This window comes from Triturus cristatus, chromosome 10 (genome assembly GCF_964204655.1).
Source record: "Triturus cristatus chromosome 10, aTriCri1.1, whole genome shotgun sequence".
In the NCBI taxonomy this organism is placed as follows: Eukaryota; Metazoa; Chordata; class Amphibia; order Caudata; family Salamandridae; genus Triturus; species Triturus cristatus.
This window is the reverse complement of record NC_140593.1, coordinates 661,915,891-661,939,868: the sequence shown is the minus strand read 5'-3', so window position 1 is coordinate 661,939,868 and position 23,978 is coordinate 661,915,891. Positions and strand designations below refer to the sequence as shown.

Genomic DNA, 23,978 nt, shown 5'->3' with positions numbered 1-23,978 from the left:
GGAGGTTTAAGTACAATGTAACCTGCAGAACACACGCCGCGGTTTGCTCCATTGGGATTGCGAGACAAATCCCTTAAATGCCAAACCTCAAGCGACTGCTCCATCTTATGGTTGGGTCTAGGGGCGGCCAAGATATCATTGGCAGCCTCGTGGGAAAAGACAATATCTCCCTCAATTACACAGTGGCATGCCCGATTGTAGCAGGCACTCACAATGTAGAGAATGGCTGATATACTCCTAGATAACTTTAAGAACTTTGAATATACATGCGCTCCTTTAGAAGCCTTCTTGACCATTTGTCTCCCCCTCATGGCTTATCCCACTCGAACACAAGTGCTTAATCTTTTCTAAATATAATACTATAACAGGACTGATTAGGAATCTGAACCTATTTGAGGTCCCCCGAAGAGGGCCCCTCGGCCCTGGTTCACCTGCACCCATTTCACAACATTTGACTTTGATAATCTCACTCATGGTTTATAGTTGACATGGGATTTTGTGGGGGGGATTATTGGGGCAAAACTGTGGCTCTCTCATACAGACTACTTTTTGACAGTGATATCACTGGAGCATTTGATTACAATAGCGGATTTCAAAACCCATTGGAAACTGTCTCGCTAGCGTTAAAATGTACACTGCTAATGATCCTATTGCCGATTGGTGACACTGTATAATGCTGTGCCCTGTTAAAACTCAATAAAGAAAATGTAACTATAATTATTATACCACCCCCTCACCACTGAGAGACACTCAAGTCAAACAATCCTCCCCCTAGATGGACTACATTGAGGCTATTTCTTCACCTTTTCTGGGTGTGAGATGTCCAGAGGAGAGGATGGAATGGAGTGCAATGGAACCATCAGCTTCAAATTGTTCTCCCCTGCATAAAAATGAAATGTTCGAGTCACTTGGGATGCAAGTCATTTCTCAACAACATATTGATACATTCAGCTATCTGCTGACACTTTCCAAAGTTAGTCAGGAAGTACTCTGAGGGAGAGAGTATCAGGTTGCTGCTGAAGGTTTAGTAGGACCACAAAATCCTAGTGCTATTCAAAGACCTACTTGATGTACAAACATACAGCAATAGAGCTAAATGTTTGGCTAAATCATGTGTTTTTATGAAGAATGAACTGACTGATTTAGAGTCAAACCAATCATATTGATAAATTTAAAATTACCCGTTTCGGGAATGGGGAGAGGCAAGGACTTTATTCATGACATTGATGTTTTCTCTCATGTTACTGTGACTGATATTGTTGTACATTTAACTATATATATCAAAAATGTGGTCAACAACTGACCCCCAGACACTTTGGTGATGAATATTCTAGGTTGCCCATCTCTATATTTTGTTTGTAAATGTACATTGTGTGTAAACTAATTCTGCTGACAAAAGCCGTTGTGCTCTAAAATCCACAGCAGAACATCATCTGATATAAGATACTAGGCATTTAACATAACAAGTCATTTAAAAGTAAATGAAGTGACAGGTGACAATGCATTCTTTAGTCAAATGATAATTACCTGAATACATGACTGTAGGACATGGTTAGCCCCCACTCTTTGCCAGGAAAATAATGTAGTTTCGACTGGAAGTGCATAGGTCTCTTTCCCTAAACTGATCTCCTTCCCTAAACTGTACTTTTGTTTCCATAATTGGCAACCCCTTTAGCTCTCATATAGGTTTCTTGTAAAAGGCACCCATGGTATCAAGATCCTTGTGATTAAAGAGGGTCTCTAGGAGCTGCAACATGAATTTTGCCACCCTAAGGGACCCCTCACCAAGCACATGCACACTTCCACTGCAGCCTGTGTGTCATGGTGCGGACAAAACTGAAGAGTCGACATAGTACACATCCCTGTGTGCCATGCCGATAGACACTGCATGAAGTATAGGTAAGACGCCCCTCTAGCAGGCCTTAGCCATCAGGGTGCACAATATCTCCTGTGAGGGCATGTCTGCTTGAGCAGATATGCCCCTGCAATATCCTTGTTGATTCCTGGATATTGTAAGTGACCAGGGAAGCCATAATAAGTACATGGGCTGGACACTCGTAATTTCGATGGCTTCACTGAAATATGAGATGTTTGGTACCAACCATCTCAGCATAATAAACCTGCCTTGATTCCGGTGTCAAATTTATTAAAAAGTGCACACAGAAGGCCCCTTAGAGGGGTCCCCTGAAACCTACCAATCCTTAGTCAATCAATGAATCAGGGGGCTCCTGAAGCGCGCTACTCACCAGTGAGGGTCTCAAGGCGCGGGGGGGTGTTTGCAGCTCTGGATCAGTCGAAGAGCCAGGTCTTAAGGCTCTTCCTGAAAGTGTGCAGAGTGGGGGAGCGACTGATGTCGACTGGGAGCTCATTCCAGGTCTTTGCTGAGACATAGGAAAAGGCTCTTCCGCCTGCTTTGGTTCTGCGGATGCGTGGGGTATCTGACAGGGCGAGGTCGGCGGAGCGTAGGTTCCTTTTGGGTACGTGGAAGGAGACTCTTTCATTGAGGTATTTGGGTTCGATGTTGTGGAAGGATTTGAAGGCATGGGTGAATAGCTTGAAGGTTACTCTCTTCTCGATAGGGAGCCAGTGGAGGTCTCGTAGGTGCTGGGTCATGTGCTTGAGTTAAAGGGGTTCCAAAGATGAGTCTGGCTGCAGTGTTCTGAATGGTTTGGAGCTTGTGTAGCAGGGTTTTGTTGATTCTGGCGTAGAGGGTGTTACCGTAGTCCAGTCTTCTGGTTATGAGTGCGTGGGTGACCGTCTTTCTGCATTCGGTGGGATCCAATTGAAGGTCTTGCGGAGGGAGTTGAAGCAGCTGGAGGCGACGGCATTGATCTGGCGAGTCATGGTGAAGGCGTAGTCTGATGGAGTGGGTGGGTTTCCAAGGGCGTAAGGCCACCAGGTTTTTGCCCAGGCGGTGGAAGAGGGTCCAGGGACGATGACCTCTGTCTTCTCTGAGTTGAGCTTAAGGCAGCTGTTGTTCATCCAGGCTGCAATGTCTTTCATTCCTTCCTGGAAGCTGAGTCTGGAGTCTTCGGGGTTCTTCGTGAGGGAGAGGATGAGCTGGGTGTTGTCGGTGTAGAAAACTATGCTGAGCCCATGCTGTCTAACAATAGCGGCGAGGGGGGTCATGTAGATGTTGAAGAGTGTGGGGCTGAGCGAGGATCCTTGGGGTACTTCGCAGTTGATCTCTGTGGTTTCGGAGAGGAAGGGTGGGAGTCTGATCCTTAGGGTTCTGCCAGTGAGGAAGGATCGGATCCAGTCGAGGGCTGTTCCCCTCTGCCAAATCCACCCCTCAGGTGCTGAAGGCAAGGTGAAGTACACTTTTCAGTGCCCACCATCATGAAGATGGTGGGATTCCTCCCATCAGGATCAGGGATGTGTCCACCCCCATGTGGGGTGAGCATTTAAGGGTGTAGTCACTCTTAAGGTAGGTAGCCCATTGGCTACTACCTGGCACACCCTTAAATGCCCCTAATTGTAGTATTTTGCTGCCCCCCTGAGTCCTGAACTAACGCCCTAAGAAGAGCCAGACACTACAGAGTTGCACCAGCAGAGAAGACTGCAGACACCAACTGACTTGGACCCAGCCCTACCAGCCTATTGGCAGCCCTTGATGATCTGGTGCCAGAAGATGACCTGTCTTGCAGCCCAGCTACCTCCAAAACCTTGGGAGGACTTCCTTCCTTCGACAAAGACCAAGACTCCCCAGAGCAGTGGACCTGTTCACCAAGCAACCATCTTCAAAGTAAAGACTCTGTGATCTGAGGAACCACAAAGCCTCCTCCCTGTTCAGTGATAAAGGAGTTGTGCCTAAACTCAGATCCCAACCACTTTTGACAAGACCCCAGCCACATCCTTCCAGAAGGAGATGATCAAAGTAAATTACTCATTTTAAATTATTTTAATCAATCATTTGTCGATCCAAACAGCATATATTTTAATGGTACATGATTTTTGTACAGTCCAGTACTGTCACACACCTGCTCAGCTCGAGGAAGGTCCTCCCGTCCCCCGCCATCACAGCCGGGGACAGTGCAAAGTGCGTGGTCGTGGGTGGTGGGGTGGTGGAGCAGCCAGAAGGAGACCGGGGAGATTTCCGACGATCGGCGCGAGACGAGCGAGGTCGGAAGACACTAAAAACTACATTACCCATAAGGCAAAGCGGAAGTTCCGCGATTGCCTCACCGGAAGGTGCCACGTGACCCGGAAGCGGAGGAGCTTAAAGAAGCCTCCGTGCCGGTTCCGGGCTGATTATTCTCCTGGAAGCAGAGCGTCTTGCTGCTTGCTCCTGTTTCAGCATTTGGTACTGGTAAGTGTGCACTTGCACCATTCGTTCAAAGACTGTGACAGGAAGTGGAACTCCGCCCCTGGCTGTATCCATTGTTTATTGCTCAAGACTATTTCCTGTAAATCTGTTTGCTGGAGTTAGAGTGGAGTGCTGTTAACTCCCCATATTGCCCAGATATTTATACCATACTCTCGTTGACCTACAAAACCGGTTGGGAGGAGCATTAAGTATTTAGGGTATGGTACAGTGATCAAAGTAAGAAAAGTCGCAAGACATATCATTTCTTGGGGTCATATACCCAAAAGGATTAAGTTGGTGATTGTTGCTTATATTTCCCTAACAGGGGGTTCAAGAGGCGGCCACCTGCTCTTCCCCTGTGAAGCGGGTGCTGCTCAGCTGAATGGTGTGTACAGGACAAAACCAGAATGTTATGCTATATGTAATGCAAATGTAAAGAATACTTGTGCCCCTTACGGAAACTGTGTTAAGGATTATTCTGTTTACCCCCTTTCCCAGCACAATTCCCTTCCTTGCGAAAATAAGACAAGGCTTTATACAGTCCTCCCCTGGAAACGAGGTAGTTATTTTACTTTACAGGTACGCAGAGTTCAGTAGGTAGTATAATAGATCCTTGGTATAAATCTGTACTCACCAATATTGTTTTGCCTTACAGATTTCCCTCCCTGCAGTCCCCTTCCTTTCCTTCCCCCGCTTGATCATCCCACTTGCCTGTGCTGTGATAGCATTCAGGGTTGGGACTGTCAAGAGGTTGACCCCTTTTTGGCATCGAAACGTTCCAGAGGAATCACTGAGCTGACAAGTACTCACACATTCCTTGGCATGGTGGTGCATTATGACTCTCAGAGAACCAATATACTGTTTGCAGGTGATAGAGCTAGTTTTCATCAAGATTAGGCATTGCTTTAATTTTTGTGCTTCAGACAGACTGCATTTAAAATGAGGTAGATTTTGGTGCAAAGTGGAAAACACATGGCACATGAGATTATGAAATGAGGCCAAGTCAAATGCTTTTTAAAAGGTGCACTTTGGTGCATTCAAAATGAAAGACATGAAATGAGGCCTGGTCAATGCTTTCAGTCTGAAATGCTTGTGCTGAATTAACATGTGTCTTTGCAGTGTAGAGAAGACTTGTGATTTTAGTGGCCTCTTTAGCTGTGAAGATAATTATTGAATGTATTCTCTCTTCCCAGCTCATTTTCCTTGTAATCTACACTCCCTATTCCAGTTTTAAGAGACTTAGGCTCTGTTGCATATTTAGACAAATATATTCAGTTCATAACACATCTTATAATGTGTGTTAATTAACCACGCACCAAACTCTACACGCGGAGCTAAAGCATTTTGCATGAAAAGCTATCTAAAACATTAGAGCATGTTGCTATGAGTATGTATTAACTGTGTGCACTTAGAAATTTGCACTAGTGCATGTTTTATGCTATGTTGCACATTTTTGCATGTTGTGCACAAATAATAGAAAAGCTGCTTTAAACTAATAGCGTTTGCTAGGAAAAATAATACAAGGTATTAGTAAGGTGGTTGGTAAACAGAATAGGTTCAATTTAGAAAATTAATACTGTTTTTGTGTTTGTTTTATTTGTGGGCCTACGATAAAATGGCTGCCTGTGAATCCAGCAAGGCTGAGAAAGGTGCTGAATTTGAGAGCATGCGCAGATTATACCAGCTTGCCTCGAGTGAAGACTTAGTTCAAGGCCACCATGAACTCTAAATTCTTGCTATTCTGCCAATGTACCAGTGTTTGTGGAATGTGCTTACACTGCGTGCGATATCACAGGATGCAGGAAGCTGGATTGAAACATTTTTCCTAGTAAATGTTGCTGAAAAATATGAATATATTTATCAGTAATGCTTCTTTTGTTAAAACTGGATTTGCAATGAGAACAGGATGGTGAGACCCTCATGTCATCTATGGTAGCCAATCAGTGCAGCTTTACTGAAAAGTGCAACAATTATTAGTGTAGTCAGCCAAGAATTAAAGTATAAATAATGACTTCTTAGGGGGCGTGTTTGCTTTTAGCCTTCTCTTTAAGCCTTGGGCCTTAGTCTGAGAGGGAGGTGAGGAGAAGAGACAGACGAGATCAGACATCACATGGCTTAGGTACGAGAAACGTCACGGGTGCAGCCTGGGAGGAGATTGCTGCAGCCTGGGAGGAGATGGTGTCCGAGGAGAGGTGGGGGTTCTTTCTCATATTTCTTTAGAGAAGTCCTTGCACGTCATATTTTTGGCAAGGCAGATCACATTCATCTGTGGACTTGTGAAGGAGGGGCTGTCTTACTCCTTGTGTAGCACAGAGACACAGAGGATCAGACCAGGGCAGAGAGTGGAGCTGGATAGAACAGGTTCATGCTTTGACTAATTAATTAGTTTTTTAAAAGACTTATTTGTCTTATGCATTTATTTCTCTTTAAGGGAGATTTTTGCCATTTATTAATTATTGATTAGTGTGAGAAGTTGGCCTGGTATGTGCTGGTCACTAGGTAAAGTGGCTACCTTGCACCAGTACAATTCGACCCTTATGGTAGATAGATTTAAGACAACCTTTTAAAGAGAGCTATCCTAGTGGTAGCTTTGGAGAGCAGCCTTCAGGCTAAGTCTTTAGAGGAATGTAAAGCAGCTTGTTTTACCTTATAATCTTTTGAATTACTAAATGAAAGGACACCAGACAGGTATATATATGTATTTATTACTAGACACACTCTACTAATCTCTTTATGAGATTAGAAGTCAGGAACATATGCACAAATCACATTTCACAATAGGTTAAGCACACATATGGCTGGGGCCCTAGGGGCGTACCAGACCATTTACTTAAAAAGAGACTTAAGAATAACGACTTGAGAGGAGACAAGGCCTAGGGCCTTCAGAAGCGCTGGGGCCTCACTAATCCACCCAAGGAAGGTAAGTAAAGGACACACGGGAGACGCATGCAGTGTGAGAACACAGTCGCGAATCCTAATTGACTTCTATGGAGCAAGTCGCGGTTGGAAATTTAAGGTTTTAGGATACTTCGGGAGAGTCTACAAGCAAGTCACTTATAGGGTAAGTAGTTCTAGAGCCAACACACACAGAAGCACCGTAGTGCTGTAGTTACCGCACCCCGGGAAGCCGGGTGCATAGGTGCCTTTTGGTGTCGGGTCGCGGCGTCGTTTTCAATGGGAGCCAAAGAAGACTTGCTGCTTGTGAAGACAGAAGAAGTGTCCGGTGGAATCCAAGGCTGGATTCAAAAGAAGGAAGACCTGAAAGCAGAGGAGACAGTGTTCAAAGTCACTTGGCAGTGACGTGGGGCAAGGAAGCTGGATAACCACATTCGTCGGGTGATTACAGGTAATCACGGGTGTCTTGACTCTTCAGCCACGAGGTCCAGGAGGTGTCGACGACAACCAGGAGCTGGATTCAGCATGTACCACAAAGTCTGCAGCTTACTGCGGTGTCGGTGACCAGATTGCAACCAACAAGCCTTGGTAACAGCAAGTCTTGTGGAAAGGACAAAAAGTCAGCGGTGCAGACCAGCAAGGTCTGAGGGACTCGCCCAGTGAGGGTAAGTCAGGGCAGGCCTGGAGCAACCAGGGGAGCCCTTTGAAACTGTAGAAAAGTCTTCAGGGGACCCACGAGCCAGCCGGCAAGTGATCGCGAAAACGCCTCGGGAGGATTCACTCAACAGGGGCCCACGGTCACTAGGGACGGGGTAGGCCTCTGATCTTCAGTGGAAATCCTGCTGGAGGCTTGGACCACAAGTGGCCCAATGCACAAGTTCGTAGAACGTCGTGAAGGGGTTGCACTCGAAAATAGTGCACGGTACCCAGGTATTGCGGTTCTTCATCACTCGTGGGGTCCACTTGCCTCAGCGTCGCTGGGGGCTCACGATGGCCTTGGAGAAGTCAGGAAATCCACTTCCGGGGCTGCAGGGACTTTGGACTCCAGCAGGAATGTTTGCGACCGTTGATGCAAAGTTTTGGTGCCTGCCAAGTAGGGAAGTCACTCCTTGACTCCAAGGGAGATTCTTCTGTCTTCCAAAGGTAGTGGAACGTCGAAGATCCAGGATTTTTCTTCAGAGCGTCGTCCAGGGATATCTAGTTTGCAATGGCAAGGGTTCCCTAACTTATACTAGAAGAAAGGGAGGGACTAGCTCTATGACCCCACCTATGGGAGGGTCAGGGGAGTGGGTGGCTACACCCACTTCCCTTTGTCCAGTTTCATGCCAGAGCAGGAGCAGGTAGCCCCTGAGCCGGTTTGAACTGGCATATGCACAGAGGAGCCTACTGCTCCCCCAGTGCAGGACTTCAAAGCACTCCAGGAGTGCACCCACCCCGCCCCAATACCCTAAACCCTGTCTGGGAGGTGGTCACACCTCCCTGTGACAGGATGCTTATTGTTGGGCCTCCTCCACTGCGAGTTTCGGTCAGCAGCAGGACGGCAGCCCAGTGTCTGTGACTGGTGGCATCCATTTTGTGATGCCAGGGCTCTTCAGGATTCTACCGTGTTTCCATAGTGGGTACATGTCTATCCCTCTAGAAGGGTGGATTCATACTCCCTGTTAGAAAACCCCGGGCAACCGGGGTTAGCAGTCACCCGGTGTTTCCTAGCACAAGGGGTAGCTTGGCTCGAGCGGTCGGGGGTTAGGCACCGTGTTAAGCGTACGTCACACCCTCACAATAACCATGTGTTCATCCGTTCCAAAAACGACCCTACACCGTAAAAATTTATGAAAATATCTCTGTGTTTATCTTGTTTTCTCTTAGTTGCAGGTTAAATAAATAATAACACACTTACAGTACACAAAGCTTCTTCTGTAAAAAGGGTAGGTCAAATAAATAAGCTCAGATCATAAATAATCAATGAATAAATAGATGTGCATAAAATACATAGGCAAATAAATACTGTGAGGGAATAAATACTGTGAGACAATAAATACTGTGAGACAATAAATACTGTGAGACAATAAATACTGTGAGACAATAAATAGGATAAATACAAAGAATACAATACTCTCAATAAATATAAGCCATCAGTACATTTTCAAATCAGGTCACATTTGTGAGGTACTAAGGGTTGATTTGGCCCAATCACAGCTTGTGGTTATGTGGATGGCCCGAGGGTGTCTCACCTAGCTTGGATAAGGCTGAGGCTAAAACTGAGGTAGATCAAGGGTAATCTAGGAATCTGGCTCTCCCAAACTACACAACCCCTCACACAGGTCACTGTATCAGTCTCAGTCCACCCCTGGCACTCCCAGGCTGGTCCTAACACCTCTCTAGCCCCTAGGATGGTCTCTTAGGGTTCCACAGGGCCTTAGGCGCCCTCTATTCCACTTACTGCCCTCTTTATGAACTTCCGACTCCGCCGGAGTCGTGTCGACGCCGTGAGGCGGTTCCGGTTCGATGTCGCTAGCCGGCCTCGGCTCGATGTCAGTTCTTGTCGACGCCGTGAGGCGGTTCCGGATCGATGTCGGCGGACGGCCTCGGCTCGATGTCAGTTCCTGTCGACGCCGTGAGGTGGTTCCGGATCGATGTCGGCGGGCGGCCTCGGCTCGATGTCGCTGGGCAGCCTCGATTCGATGTCGGTCTCCGGCATCACAGGGACACGATCTCCCTACTTCCGGGTGTCTCCGGAGTGCGACCTCCACTCCCGACCTCCGGTGCTCTTCCCTTCAGGTTCCGGCGACTCCGGAGTGCGATCTCCACTCCCGACCTCCGGTGCTCCTTTCCTCAGGTTCCGGCGACTCCGGAGTGCGATCTCCACTCCCGACCTCCGGCACGATTCACCACGGTCTCCGGCGACTCCGGAGGGCGGACTTCACTCCCCCGTCGACGCCGCACACTCGACCTCAGGTGACTTCCTCCTCGACCTCTGGTGTCTCCACGACCTTCGTCGTCGGCGCCCTCTCTCGACCTCTGGCGGCTCCGGGTACGACGTCTGCTTTCCAGTCAGCGCCGCTTCTTCACCTCCGGCCCCAGGTCTCTAGGCTTCTCGGCGTCGGACTCCAGGAAGATACCAGTAGACAGGTCAGGAACTTGCTGTTCTTTACTTTCAAGGCCTGTTCCGGCTGTTCAGGTCCTTGAGTTGGTTCTTCTTGACTTTATCCCACACAGGGCTCTAGGCTGGGCTCAGTCAGTAGGGACTAGTATCAAGGGTGGGTTTCTGGACCCCACTCCAGGCACAAGTTTCCACCCCTGCTGCCTCACTCCTTCCTCCTTCAGTGTTGTGCTGCTCTCCCTTCACCAGTCAGGTGCCAACTGCCAACTCCAACTGCCAACTCTGAGCTGGCTTCCCAACATTCTAAACCTGCCTCACACTGTCACAGGGTTCTAGAATGTTCTGGAAGGTACTAGTAGGTTCCAGTGATGTCACAGGTGACAATGGGTGGCCACCATTTTGTGTTTCAGGCCCTCAGACAGAAGTTCCAGGGGTAGGGAAAATGGCTCCCTGACCCTGCATCAACACTAAAAAGTCTGGTGATTCCCAAAAAGGAAAAATACTAACAGGGTTTGAGGCAAAAGTGGGACAAAATAAATAATGATGAGGAGGGACCACCCAAAGGGCTGACAGGTCTAACACTCCCACACCAGTTACTGGTGTGGGAGGTATGATTCCAAAGCGTTTCACACCAAACACGACATGTTTTGATGCAGCCATTCCAAAGTTAGAATTTACCACGAGGTTATAATGCACTTAGGAGTATATGGTTTGACCGCATTCACAAACAGCCCCAGAGAATAGACTCTGAGAGCTGCAGAGGGGCCCTGCTAAGGCAGAGGCACCCCCTCACATGGAAACCAAGCACCCTGCCCTCAGGATTGATAGGGCCTGCCTTAGGGGTGACTGATAGGTTTAAATGTGTGTGCAGGGTGAGATATAGTGAACCTATATCTTAGTGAGGAGTGCTAACACTACCTCACCCAGGCTGCAGTAGCAGGCCTGTGGTGCCAGATTTAGTCTGCTTCCCAGGGGTGGCATAATACAAGCTTCAGCCCCTGGTAGGCCTGTGAAGTACCTATGCCCTTGGTAACTAAGGTACCATATACTAGGGGCTCATAAGATACCCCAGCATCCAATCACTAGTGCACCTAATATGCACTCCAAGTTGTTTAGAGAGAACAGAGAGGCTGGGGCCCTGATTAGCAGGGTCCCAGCCAGACTATAGCCAGAAACCAGTGTAAACATCAGAGAGGAAAGTGGGGGCTACATAAGGTGCAGATCCTACTCTCCTACAATTAGCCTTGCAAGACTCAGCCTTTTCTTAGAAAACTCTTGCGCCAATTTGCGCCACATTTTCTTTTCTACATGCGATGCTCATATGCAGACTGTAATATGTTCTGTATTAATGCTATTTTCCTATTTTCAAAATTCTGTAACCTGATTGATTTTTGACTAATGAATAAATGGTCAGAAAAACCTCACTTTTAACTAAGAAAATAAAACCCTTTAAAAATACTCACAACTCTCTTTATTGGCCTAAATATTAAATGCATTTTTGATTTTTCTTGTTTATGTAAAGTCTCCTGAAGGCAATATACAGTGGGAAGGGTCCAGTACCTTTACAGCGGTGAATTGGAGGTAATGAGGTTTTGCATTCAGAAATTACCGTGAAATTACCGCTGCATCAGTTTCTGGTAGCAAGAGGATGGTCAATATTGATTAGTTTGTTGATTAAGGATTATTAATATCACCATCAACTGTTTAACTAATGGATCATTGACCTTAAGAGAGAAGTAAAATAATTGCCCAAGTTAGATAAAAGTCCTGATTCCTGATTCCAATGCTCAGAATCTGAAGACTGGCAAAGCAGTACCGGAAGGTGATGCAAGAGGGCGATTGCTGGAGTGGTGTGAGTATCAATAGGGTTGTGAAATGTTGTTAATGTACTAGGATGTATTTTTGAAGTGTTGAAAATAGTAAGGGTGTTGATTATTGATGAAAATTTTGCTCATTTGAATTGATGGTTTATTTGATTATATTGGTATTTTCATAGGACAGGATTTATTGGTTATTGATTACATGTTTTAACTCTTCATGTTAAGTAAGTTAGTGTCTTGTTCTATGTTGTCTGGAAAAACAGGTATGTACACTTGTGGAATCCCGGGAAGGAATAGCGGGTGGTAACTGGAAGCCACGCTGCTCTGAGGTTTCTCGTCTGTTGGAATAACACTGAGAAGCTATGCAGGGCTGGCAGTGTTAAATTAGGGACTATTTTCTGTGTAAAAGTGAGAGTGATTGATAGCAAAGAGTTTGCTGGTGAAACTTTGGTGTTATATCACCTAGAAAGGGTAACACCAAAGGAGTAGCAGGTTCTTCTGAGCTTGAGTGAAGGGTAAGCGGAAGGAATTTACTCGCATTGTTTGAAGAGTAAACTAAAGTTCTTAGTTTGTGAAGGGTAAGCGGAATGTGTTACTCGCAGTGAAAAGAAATCTATCCTTTGTTTAGTGGAACAGACAGAGTAGCAAATGTTTTTTTATGTTGTTATTAACAAAATTTTGATTTAGAAAACTGAGAAAAATATTTCAGTTAGATTTTGTGGAGGGTCAGTTGTAGGAGCAAAACTGACTGAAAGCATTGAAGAAAAGAAATTGCATTGAACTATTGCAGAAATTAAAATGTTTGATGGTTTAAAGAAACTGTTGGGAGGTAAAGTGAAAAATTTGCTTTTAATTGGTGATGTTCCTGAAGGAACACCTGTGCATTTTATGTCTACCAATTTGGAACAAAATTCATGTATGTGGGTTCACCAATGGTGAAAGATTACTGAAAAAGAGGGTCCTTTGAAGTTTCCAAAAGATGGTACTTTTGAATTGCAAATTATTGACAAATTAAGGGAAGTGTTATGTGAAATAAAGACACCATCTACAGCTGCACAATTTGAGGCCTTAAGCATGTGGGAAAAGACAGCAAGAGACAAAGCAAGTGAGGATAAAAAGGTAAAGCACCAGATGCAGGAAAAGGGATTTAATGATGATAAAAAGCTTCAAATAAATAATGATTCAGGGGATGAAATAATGGATGCATTGTTAACTGAGTGTCCGCCACTTTATGTGGTTCCCATTAAAAATACTGAAACTAGTGTACCAGAAAGTGCTACAGTGGCTACTACTGCTTCTGTTGAACAGAGAGACACACAGATTGAGAGAACTGTGCAGACATTTCAGAATGACCCACTACCTGTTGATTCAGCACTGACAGTGATACCTACAGGTGTTACTGCTTCAAATATGACTGATTCAGTCCAGATTTCACAAACTGCAGATGCACAGGCCGTGCCTTGAAAAACTGTGCCCGTCCCAATTAATATGGTCCTACTCAAAAGGTTCAAACAGCTGCAGAAGGAGTCATTATGTCAGGGTTTATTTCAGAAACTCAGAATTCACAGATTATTGAACAGAAATTACCCCAGACAGTCCAAGCACTGGAAGGTGGGGGAAAATGGTATTTACAACATCTGCAGCCCAGGATAAAATGAATATATTTGAAGATGGGATTTTTCAAGCTTGCTTTGAGGAAGCAGCAGTGATAAAAAAAAAGATAGAAAGCATGGATGACCAAATTAACCCAGAGACTGAAAAAGAGAAACAGCTTAGTGTTTTAAATTCAACATTTGAACATGAAGAAATTAACAATCCCTGCTGTTTAAATCATGAAAATGTGAACCAGTGTCAGGAGAAATAATTCATTTCCCCGAATAAGGAAACAGCTACATGTGCAGTAACTACACATGATATACTGACTGATTTGGCTCAAAAATATGAAATTGATGTTTCAGAAAGTTTTCCGTTTCAGAAAAGTTTTAGGGTACATATAAATGATGAGGCAAATGAGACAATGTGTTCTTCAGGAATGCAATTGCACATTGCAGAAATGAAATATATTTTTAAATGCAATGGGTTTGAGAAATTAGGAGACAAGTGGGCAAAAAAACATGAGAAGAAAAAGAAACCACCAGACCTAGCAAGGAAATTGGATAAGAAAAAAAACCCACCAGATCTAGTTGAGGAAAATAATAAGCAGAATGAGGGAGAAGCTTTTGCTTACTCATTGAGAGAAAAGTTGGGAGAAGTGCATGTGCCACAGAACAAAGGTGATCTTGCAGCATTTCTGAACATATTCCCACAATTGAGAGACAAACTTATGCTGTGGTACCCACAAATTGATGGATTTGTTGACATTTTCAAGGAGTTATGCATTAATTTGGAAATGTTCTTTGACATTGCCATGCAGACTAAATTGTGGTTTGAATCTAAAGTTATTGTGCAAGGGCCAGGTGAGGAGACAATGAAAGGGGTTTGCATGAATGCACCATCATTTTCTGTTGTTATGGAGAAAAACGTAGCAGTGATTACTTTCCTGAGTGCCTGCAAAGTATGTTGATTGGGTACAGATTAAAAGAACACAGGATGGAAGTAAAGGGGTTTTGCTTTGTGCAAATTCGGGTATGGATGTTGCACTGCTGGAAAAAGTTTTCTTTTGCCACCTTTATAACACATTTGAGCATTGGAAGAAGAAATTTAAATTTAAACATGATGCAGCATTTGGAAATGTTCAAAAACAGAGAGAAATGCAGGTGCAAGAGGTGACAGCCAAGCAAATGCAAATGTCGGTTCAGAAACAGGTAGCCCAAATGGTCCCACAAAATAAGGAAAATGCTAAAATTAATTTAAATAAGTTGTCCAGAGCAAATGTGAATTATCTTCAGAAACAAAATGAGAACCCAGTTCAACAGGTTGCTGTATTTGAAAATGAGAGTTTTAACCCTAACAATTCTGAATTTACCAAGTCCATTGTGAAAGCAGTGGAAAGTCGAGACTTAGTTTTAGGAATTTTAAACAAAGAAATTATAAACCCAGTTTTAGAAGAATTTGCACCACAAATAGGCCCATTTGAGGAAAGTTACCAATTTATTGTTTGTGACTCAGGCCTGAATGGAAGACAATTGTTTTGCAAATTAAATAGCACAGATTACTGTACACCTGACAATGTTAATTTTCAGATTCCTGATGAGGATGTACATTTTAAAATGGCCCAAGAAGAGACAGCTGTAGCATTGTTTTCAGAAAAGACAGTTGAAAAATTACCTTCTGATTTGAAAGAAATAATAAACATAGAAGTAAGGGAGTTCACAGAGAAAGATGTCAGATTAAAAAAATGTGCAGAGCATGTCTTATTCAAATTAGAATCAGATGACATGTATTCAAGAACAGCATCAGTTGCAGAAATGGTACCAATAGTTAGAGATAAACTGAGTAAAAGATTTTTCATGGAATTGATTGGCAGTTTATGTAACTTTCTGATCACAGGTTCACAGAAACTAAATGAAAAGAACAGATTAGTGCAGGAGATTAATAGCATAACTTTTCCATGTTGTCCTGTGGTACGAATCCAGCCAATATATTTTTTCACATTCCATGTGCTGAAGAATGGCTTACTGTTATTGATTTTTGTCAAGTTCATGTAACAGTGACATTACATGAGAATAGTCAGGAGTACTGTCAAAAAGAAAATGAATGTCTGGGACACATAATTGGAAAGAGAGTTAGAAAGGTGTCACCAGAGAGAGTGGAAATAATTCACCAGATGAATCCACCTCAAATTCAGAAAGAAGTCAGGATGTTTTTGGGAATGGTGGGTTCCTATAGTGAGTGATTACCAAACCTTTCCCAAGTGGCTAACATTTTAATGAGGCTGACACACAATGATGTGTCTGATCCGCTTGCATTGGATAACAATTGCACAAAAGTATTCCTAGAGTTGAAGGAGAAAAAGTGTCACGCCCCAGCACTAGGAATGAAAGTTTATTTAAAAGAAAATACACCAATTTGCAGTGAGAGGGAGGGCTGCGCTCTCTCAGTACCTATTCAAAAACATGAATGTTTTCAAAGGTCTGTGATGTATTTCCCAATGACCTTTGACCCTAACTTCACAGAAATGTCAGCAAATGAATTGGTTTGTGATAAAATTGAATATGAGTGTCTAGATGTCATGAAAATATGCATAAAGCCAAGATCAGACTTTGTGGCTATGATATACTTCAGGGCCAGACTGTCTGCAACGATCATCAGGAGTTTCCTGGGGAGTCTGGAAGGGTGGGGGCCGGTTTAGCTACTGGGGGCTGGTTTTGCAGTGGTGCTGCTATATCGGCCCCAGTACCAAAAGCAGCAGTGCTTCACACTTGCAGCCCCCAACCCCATCCCCTGGGGGGCTGGTCCGACAAATTTGCCAGGGCTGCTTTGGATTCTCAGTCTAGCCCTGCAAAACTTAGATCAACCCTCATGTGGTGTAGTTGAGACTACAGACTGAATAATGACATGACGAGGTAAATTTGATGGCATAATATTGAATGTTTCCTGAAGCCATAAGTGATAGAATCATATTTTGTATGTAAATGTAGTCATTTTACTACTGTGAAAAAAGATTGATGAAAAGTTTCCCTGGTGCTTTGCGAATTTAGTTCCCCTTATCAAGGGGCATGAGCAACAATTGTTTCAATCATGACAATAATAAGAGGGTAAATTGGTAATATAAGAATTGGTGTCAATACAATGCCGTTAACAGAGCGATATTCTAAAATATGATTTATTAATTTTAGATAAATGTGACTGACAGACATTTTCTTTTTAACACTTGCGGTATGAACAAAACAATTGATTCATTAGGTGAGAGTAAATGATAGAGAGTGCAACAATTTTAATCTTAAATCTTGGATTGAAGTTAGGATTAGCAATGTAGATATTGAAGATATGAAGTGGATAATCATTCTGATTTTGTATTATTATATATTGAAATTAAGATCTAGATAAGTGGAGGGACCTGGAATGAGTCTGCATGAGCGTGTAATTAAATGACAACAGCAGAAATGTTAGTAAAGTGGGGATTAAATGACTCAACAAGAGGAATGTTAATAAAATGGGAAGCTGGTCTCAAAAAATTATATGTGGTGGATGGGGAGGTTATGAAAGATAAAAGCACAAACCTCATACATATTGATATCATCTCTATAATGTGATATTGTGGATTTAAAGAATGAACAGGAATGTGAAGACTTGCAATTTGAACATTTGCCTTTACTTTAGAAAAAAGCAATTGTGTTTTTTGTACGTTTTTCTATGTTTGACAGCCTTGAAGTAGTGACGGTGTTGCAAAATATGTGTTGCGTGCCGGTTTGTCACTAATTGTTTTTATGAAGTTATGAAAATCAAGATCAAGATTTATGGACATTTGTGAACAAAAATGACTTTTTATATTTAAAAAAAAAAAAAAGATAAAAAGCACCCAAATTATGTAGTTTCCACCACTTGGAGAACAACTGATGGACTGATTTACTGTTGAAACTATGCTGGACTGGTAATCAACACATCTGAGAATACAGGCACCGGGAAATAATCCAGCTTACCTGTTTAGTGTAAATGCTTCTTAATATTTAAATGACAAGGGTATGCCCAGACGTGGGTCCCGTGCTCACTACACAACTTGATTCAAGCTAGCCTGGCTGATGAAGGGTGATGCCCTGAAACTGGTCTCAGGATGCTTGTTTCCGGTCCAGGGAGGACCTGGCTTGGCAGTTCGGGTTGGACTGTTCCCACAAGGAACAGGGTCAAGACTGATTTGCATAAGGCTGGGTCCAAACGGGGTGGTGTGGTGAGCAAAAGAATGATGGATTTAAACCAGATCCCTGTGACTGGGGGTGAATTTTTGCATTGTCCAGCATTTCGTCCATCAATTGTTTATTTTGCATATGTCGCCCTAAGTGGGAAGGGTATGCCCAGATGTGGGTCCCGTGCTCACTACACCACTGGATTCAAGCTAGCATGGCTGATGAAGGGTGATGCCCTGAAACCGGTCCCAGGATGCTTGTTTCTGGTCCAGGGAGGACCTGGCTTGGCAGTTCGGGCTGGACTGTTCCCACAAGGAACAGGTTCAAGACTGATTTGCATATAGCTGGTTCCAAACTGGGATGGTGTGGTGAGCAAAAGAATGATGGATTTAACCCAGATGACTGTGACTGGGGTGAAAGTTTGCATTGTCCAGCATTCCGTCCATCAATTGTTTCTTTTGCATATGTCGCCCTAAGTGGGAAGGGTATGCCCAGACGTGGGTTCCGTGCTCACTACACTACTGGATTCAAGCTACCCTGGCTGATGAAGGGTGATGCCCTGAAACCGGTCCCAGGATGCTTGTTTCCGGTCCAGGGATGACCTCGCTTGGCAGTTGGGCTGGACTGTTCCCACAAGGAACATGGTCAACACTGATTTCCATGTAGCTGGGTCCAAACTGGGGTGGTGTGGTGAGCAAAAGAATGATGGATTTAACCCAGATCCCTGTGACTGGTGGTGAATGTTTGCATTGTCCAGAATTCCGTCCATCAATTGTTTCTTTTGCATATGTCACCCTAAGTGGGAAGGGTATGCCCAGACGTAGGTCCCGTGCTCACTACACCACTGGATTCAAGCTAGCCTGGCTGATGAAGGGTGATGCCCAGAAACCGGTCCCAGGATGCTTGTTTCCGGTCCAGGGAGGACCTGGCTTGGCAGTTCGGGTTGGACTGTTCCCACAAGGAACAGGGTTAAGAATGATTTTCATATAGCTGGGTCCAAACTGGGGTGGTGTGGTGAGCAAAAGAATGATGGATTTAACCCAGTTCCCTGTGACTGGGGGTGAATGTTTGCATTGTCCAGCATTCCATAATCAATTGCTTCTTTTGCATATGTCGCCCTAAGTGGGAAGGGTATGCCCAGACATGGGTCCCGTGCTCACTACACCACTGGATTCAAGCTAGCCTGGCTGATGAAGGGTGATGCCCTGAAACCGGTCCCAGGATGCTTGTTTCCGGTCCAGGGAGGAGATGGCTTGGCAGTTGGGGTTGGACTGTTCCCACAAGGAACAGGGTCAAGACTGATTTGCATAAGGCTGGGTCCAAACTGGGGTGGTGTGGTGAGCAAAAGAATGATGGATTTAAACCAGATCCATGTGACTGGGGGGAATGTTTGCATTGTCCAGCATTTCGTCCATCAATTGTTCCTTTTGCATATATCGCCCTAAGTGGGAAGTGTATGCCCAGACGTGGGTCCCGTGCTCACTACACCACTGGATTCAAGCTAGCCTGGCTGATGAAAGGGTGATGCCCTGAAACCGGTCCCAGGATGCTTGTTTCCAGTCCAGGGAGGACCTGGCTTGGCAGTTCGGGCTGGACTGTTCCCACAAGGAACAGGGTCAAAACTGATTTGCATATAGCTGGGTCCAAACTGGGGTGGTGTGGTGAGCCAAAGCTTGATGGATTTAACCCAGATCCCGGTGACTGTGGGTACATGTTTGCATTGTCCAGCTTTCCGTCCATCAATTGTTTCTTTTGCATATGTCACCCTAAGTGGGAAGGGTATGCCCAGACATGGGTCCCGTGCTCACTACACCACTGGGTTCAAGTTAGCCTGGCTGATGAGGAGTGAAGCACTGAAACCGGTCCCAGGGTGCTTGTTTCCAGTCCAGGGAGGACCTGGCTTAGCAGTTTGGGCTGGACTGTTCCCACAAGGAACAGGGTCAAGACTGATTTGCATATAGCTGGTCCAAACTGGGGTGGTGTGGTGAGCAAAAGAATGGTGGATTTAACCCAGATCACTGTGACTGGGGGTGTATGTTTGCATTGTTCAGCATTCCGTCCATCAATTGTTTATTTTGCGTCTTGTGGTATGTACACATTTGTTGAATTAACATTGTGAAAAACTGAGGAGATTTGGTAATAATATATCTAAACATTTAGATAAATGGGAAACCTTAATGACCAAACTATTCCAGTTAAAGACTTCAGTGGTTCCAGTTCTACCAGTTAAAGCAATCTATCACTCCAAACAAGCTTTATTGGTTTATATGCATATAAACCATAAAAGCACAATACAGCAGTATAAATCAATAAAATAGGTGAGATTGTATGACACTTAGACAATTTCTGGTAGTAAACCACATACCAAGGGGCCTGAGAATAAATATTTTTCCAGTGGTTGAGGACTTAGAGGAAGAGAAAGCAGAAAAATTGTAACAGAAGCTAAATCAGACTTCTAGAGAATTTATTGTTACATTAATTGATAAAGCTGAGTCTCAAAGATGGAACTTATTAAGCAAATAAAAGAGAAAAAAGAAAAATTGAAGGACTAAATTGCCCATATATCACAACGACAAATTAAGAAACCTTAGAGCGTATTATGGAGAAATATCAAGAAGAACTACAGGATAGAAAGAAGTTGAAGTTTCAATGTGATGAAAATAATTTTCGAATCTGCAGAGTTGACACTTACACCCAAAAACTGGATAGTGCAATTTCAAAAGGCAGTTCCCAGAAAAGAAGTGAGCTTAAAAATATCAGTGAAATACCCAGGAGCACGAGTAGTGTTTCAAGTCTTTGACCCAGCAGTAGTGAATCTGATTTAGGGAATCCAATTGTATTTACAAAAGACAAAAGCTCAAGATCAATGTATTTTTAGAGGACCAAAAACAGATGAAAATTATTGATCTGAGAACACCAAGAGATATACAGAGAGGTAACCCAAGAAATATAGATTGAGAGGAAGGAGGGTAAGATAACCAAGGTCCAAAAGACACAAAGACAAACATGGAATGAGGACCGAAGTGCAAAGAAATAAATGAAAAACCACTTGGTAGAAAACCTAGTCACTAGTATATCAGATAGGATTTTTACAGGAGCAGAAGTGTCAGACCATAATAAAGGACTTAATATAGCACACACTAATATATGGGACAATTTGGAGGCCAAAAATGCCTAGTAAGATTCAGCAAGAAATGTAACCCTTTTGCTGCAAGGCCTTTTCCCTTAGAATGCTAAGCTGTTTTATTTTGCTATTTGGGGTAGTTCACACTTAGACCTCCATAACCTTTTTTCCTCATAAGGTAGCCACTCCAAATGCATGTTCTTTTTTACTAACATCCTGGGGATTCTAAGCGTACCCGAGGTTTGTGGATTCCACTGAAGGGGACAGAGAAAACAAGCAAAATATAGCTAAATTTGTTTTTTGGGGGGAAAAAAGTGATCCATAAAAAAGTATTGGTTCTTTTCCCTAAAAATGGCATCAACAAAAGGTTTGCTGTGCTAAAGTCATCTCCTTTTTGACTTTCAGAAACATGCAGAGCTGAATCAAAAAAACATTTTTTTCCCCAGTTTTAGCATTTTTCTAAGAGGTAGCCCATTTTCCTTAATCTTTGTGCTTTCAACCTACTTTCAGTTTGTGGTGAAGAACACTGTAAAACCTATGGGTGATCCCGGAAAGCTATCTATTTCTGAAAAGCAAACAATATTCAGAATTCAGCAAGGGGTCATTGTTTAGATCCCTCTGGGTTTTCCTAAAGAATCTAACTGCGGAAATAAAACAATATTGAAAATGGGTAGGAAAAAATGGCTACTTTTGACTACATTATCATTTGTAACTTTTTGTCAGAATGGCCGTATTACAAAAGCAATATCCCATTACATCTAAGTGACCCTCCTAGTTACGGGGATTTATTGGGTTTCTCGGTTTTCCAAGAACCCGAGGGACCCAAAGCCATCAACTGAACTGCACCTTACAATGGTTTTTCATTGTGTATGGGGTAAACGTATGCATTTCTGAGATAGACACCAAATCCATAGTTTAGAAGCAGTGGTTATTTGTACATCTCTGAATGTGTGGGTACCCATACCAGCATGTGATTCAGAGGGCATTTTTCATAATGTCTTCTTTCTTACGAACTGGCTTACATTTGGAAGGCACAAATGCAGAGAAATACAATTGGTAATAACAAATGTTCTACTATTCAGTCAGTCAGTCAAATAAACTTTATTTCGGAGAATATCTCCATAAAAGATGCATAGAATTATACTATTATAAAAATATTTAAAAACATGCATAGACTTAGTAAAAAAAAGTGGTTTAAAATATTTAAAACATTTAGAACACCAGGACATCTATATGGCCGCTCGTTACAACAGTCATATACAGTTTAAACCAGTACAAATTGAATCAGGTGAGTGTTTTCAGGTACCGTCTCCTTGTATGCCAGAAAGCCCCCAGAAATTTGGCCACAGCAAACACAATATGGGCAGCCATTTCACTCTTGAGGATTCTAAAGGCTTCATGACACCTAGTAAAACCCAAGTTCCTGCAAATGGGGATGATCCATTTTCTCCGCGCCTCACTATAGCCCGGACAAAAGAATATTATATGCAGTTCAGTTTCGTCACTTACTCTGCATGCCGGGCAAGTGCTAGGTGCGGACTCAATCCAGTGACTAGTGAGTGCACGGATTCGCAGGGACCCATGCCTCCATTGCAGATACAGCTTCCTTATTAGTACTGGGTGTATATTGTCCAGGGCTGGTTCCAGGCTATAAGCATTTTTAATACAAATAAATTGCTCCGTGAGGGTCCCAGGGGTTGTGCAGGGGTGCAATGTGGGAGCCTTGGAGTCATAGTACATTTTAGTGAGGGCCTTTTTTGGAAGCCTGGGGCAAGCATCTAGAGGATCATTCCATAGGGTGTCAAGGCCTAGACCCACCAGACTACTCCTTACAAATTTGAGCCAACCAATGTTCCCCGAATTCGGAAGGCTAAGGACTTCCTGCAAGCCCTGCCTATAATGGATCAATTCGGGCACCGCCCACAATCTACGCCAGTAGATCAGAGGGCGGAGCGCCAGATCTTCTATTCTGTATTTCCAAGTTTCCTGATTAAAACAGTATTTCACTTGTGTGGGTAGACCTACTGCCTGAGACAGACACATCACATTTTTTCCACTGAGAACTGACCCTTTTTTTCACTGTGGGTAGCTGTGGATTTTGGGCCCTGATTCAGGTGCCACCTAATGAAACATAGCAAACCTGTACATTATTGAAAACTAGATACCTAGGGTAATCCAGGGTGGGGTAACTTTTGTGGCTCCCACCAGTTTTCCTACCCAAGAGCCTTTGCAAACAAAGTTTGCGTAAAATACAAATTTCCCTCACATTTCTGTGAAGAAAACGTCTGGAATCTGTGGGAGCCACAAATTTCCTAGCACCCAGTATTCCCCCAAGTCTCATGATAAAAATGGTACGTAACCTGTTGGGTAGGACTAGTGCCCCCGAAGGGAAAGGCCCCAAAATGCAAAATTGACACATCACATTTTTTCACTATAAACCAAACCAGCTGGCACCTAGGGAAACGTAGCAAACCTGAACATTTTTGAAGACTGGACACCCTGGGGTAACCAGAATGGGGTTACTTGCATGGCTCCCACCAGGTTTTCTTACCCAGAAGCCCTTGCAAACCTCAGCCATTGACTAAGAAAACACTTTTTCACCACTTTTTTTTTAGGAGAAGTTCTTGAATCTGTGGGGAGTCACACAGTTCCTACCACACAACATTCCCCCAAGTCTCACGATACAAATGGCACCTCACTTGTGTGGGTAGGGCAAGTGCCAGCAACAGGAAAGGCCCTAAAAATGCAACATGGACTCATCACATTTTTCCACCGAAAACCAATGCTTATTTTTTTGGGGGAAATGTGACAAGCTGGGGTTTTAGGCCCTAACTCAGCCAGAACCTATGGAAATGTAGCAACCCTCACATTTTTGGACACTGAGGGAAATCCGTGGTTGGTGACTTGCATAGCTCTCACCAGGTTGGCTTACCCTGAAGCCCTTGGAAAC

General features: G+C 43.8%; 1 protein-coding gene across 2 annotated transcripts in view; it reads right to left on the bottom strand.

Annotated features, from left to right (window-relative positions):
* CFAP70 (cilia and flagella associated protein 70) overlaps positions 1-23,978 on the bottom strand; it is a 960,887-nt gene that overhangs the window by 586,544 nt on the left and 350,365 nt on the right. For both annotated transcript variants that reach the window (XM_085628140.1, XM_085628139.1), the window contains exon 5: positions 804-880. In XM_085628140.1, coding sequence (XP_085484266.1) covers positions 804-880 — 77 coding nt within the window. The remainder of the gene's footprint in view (positions 1-803; positions 881-23,978) is intronic.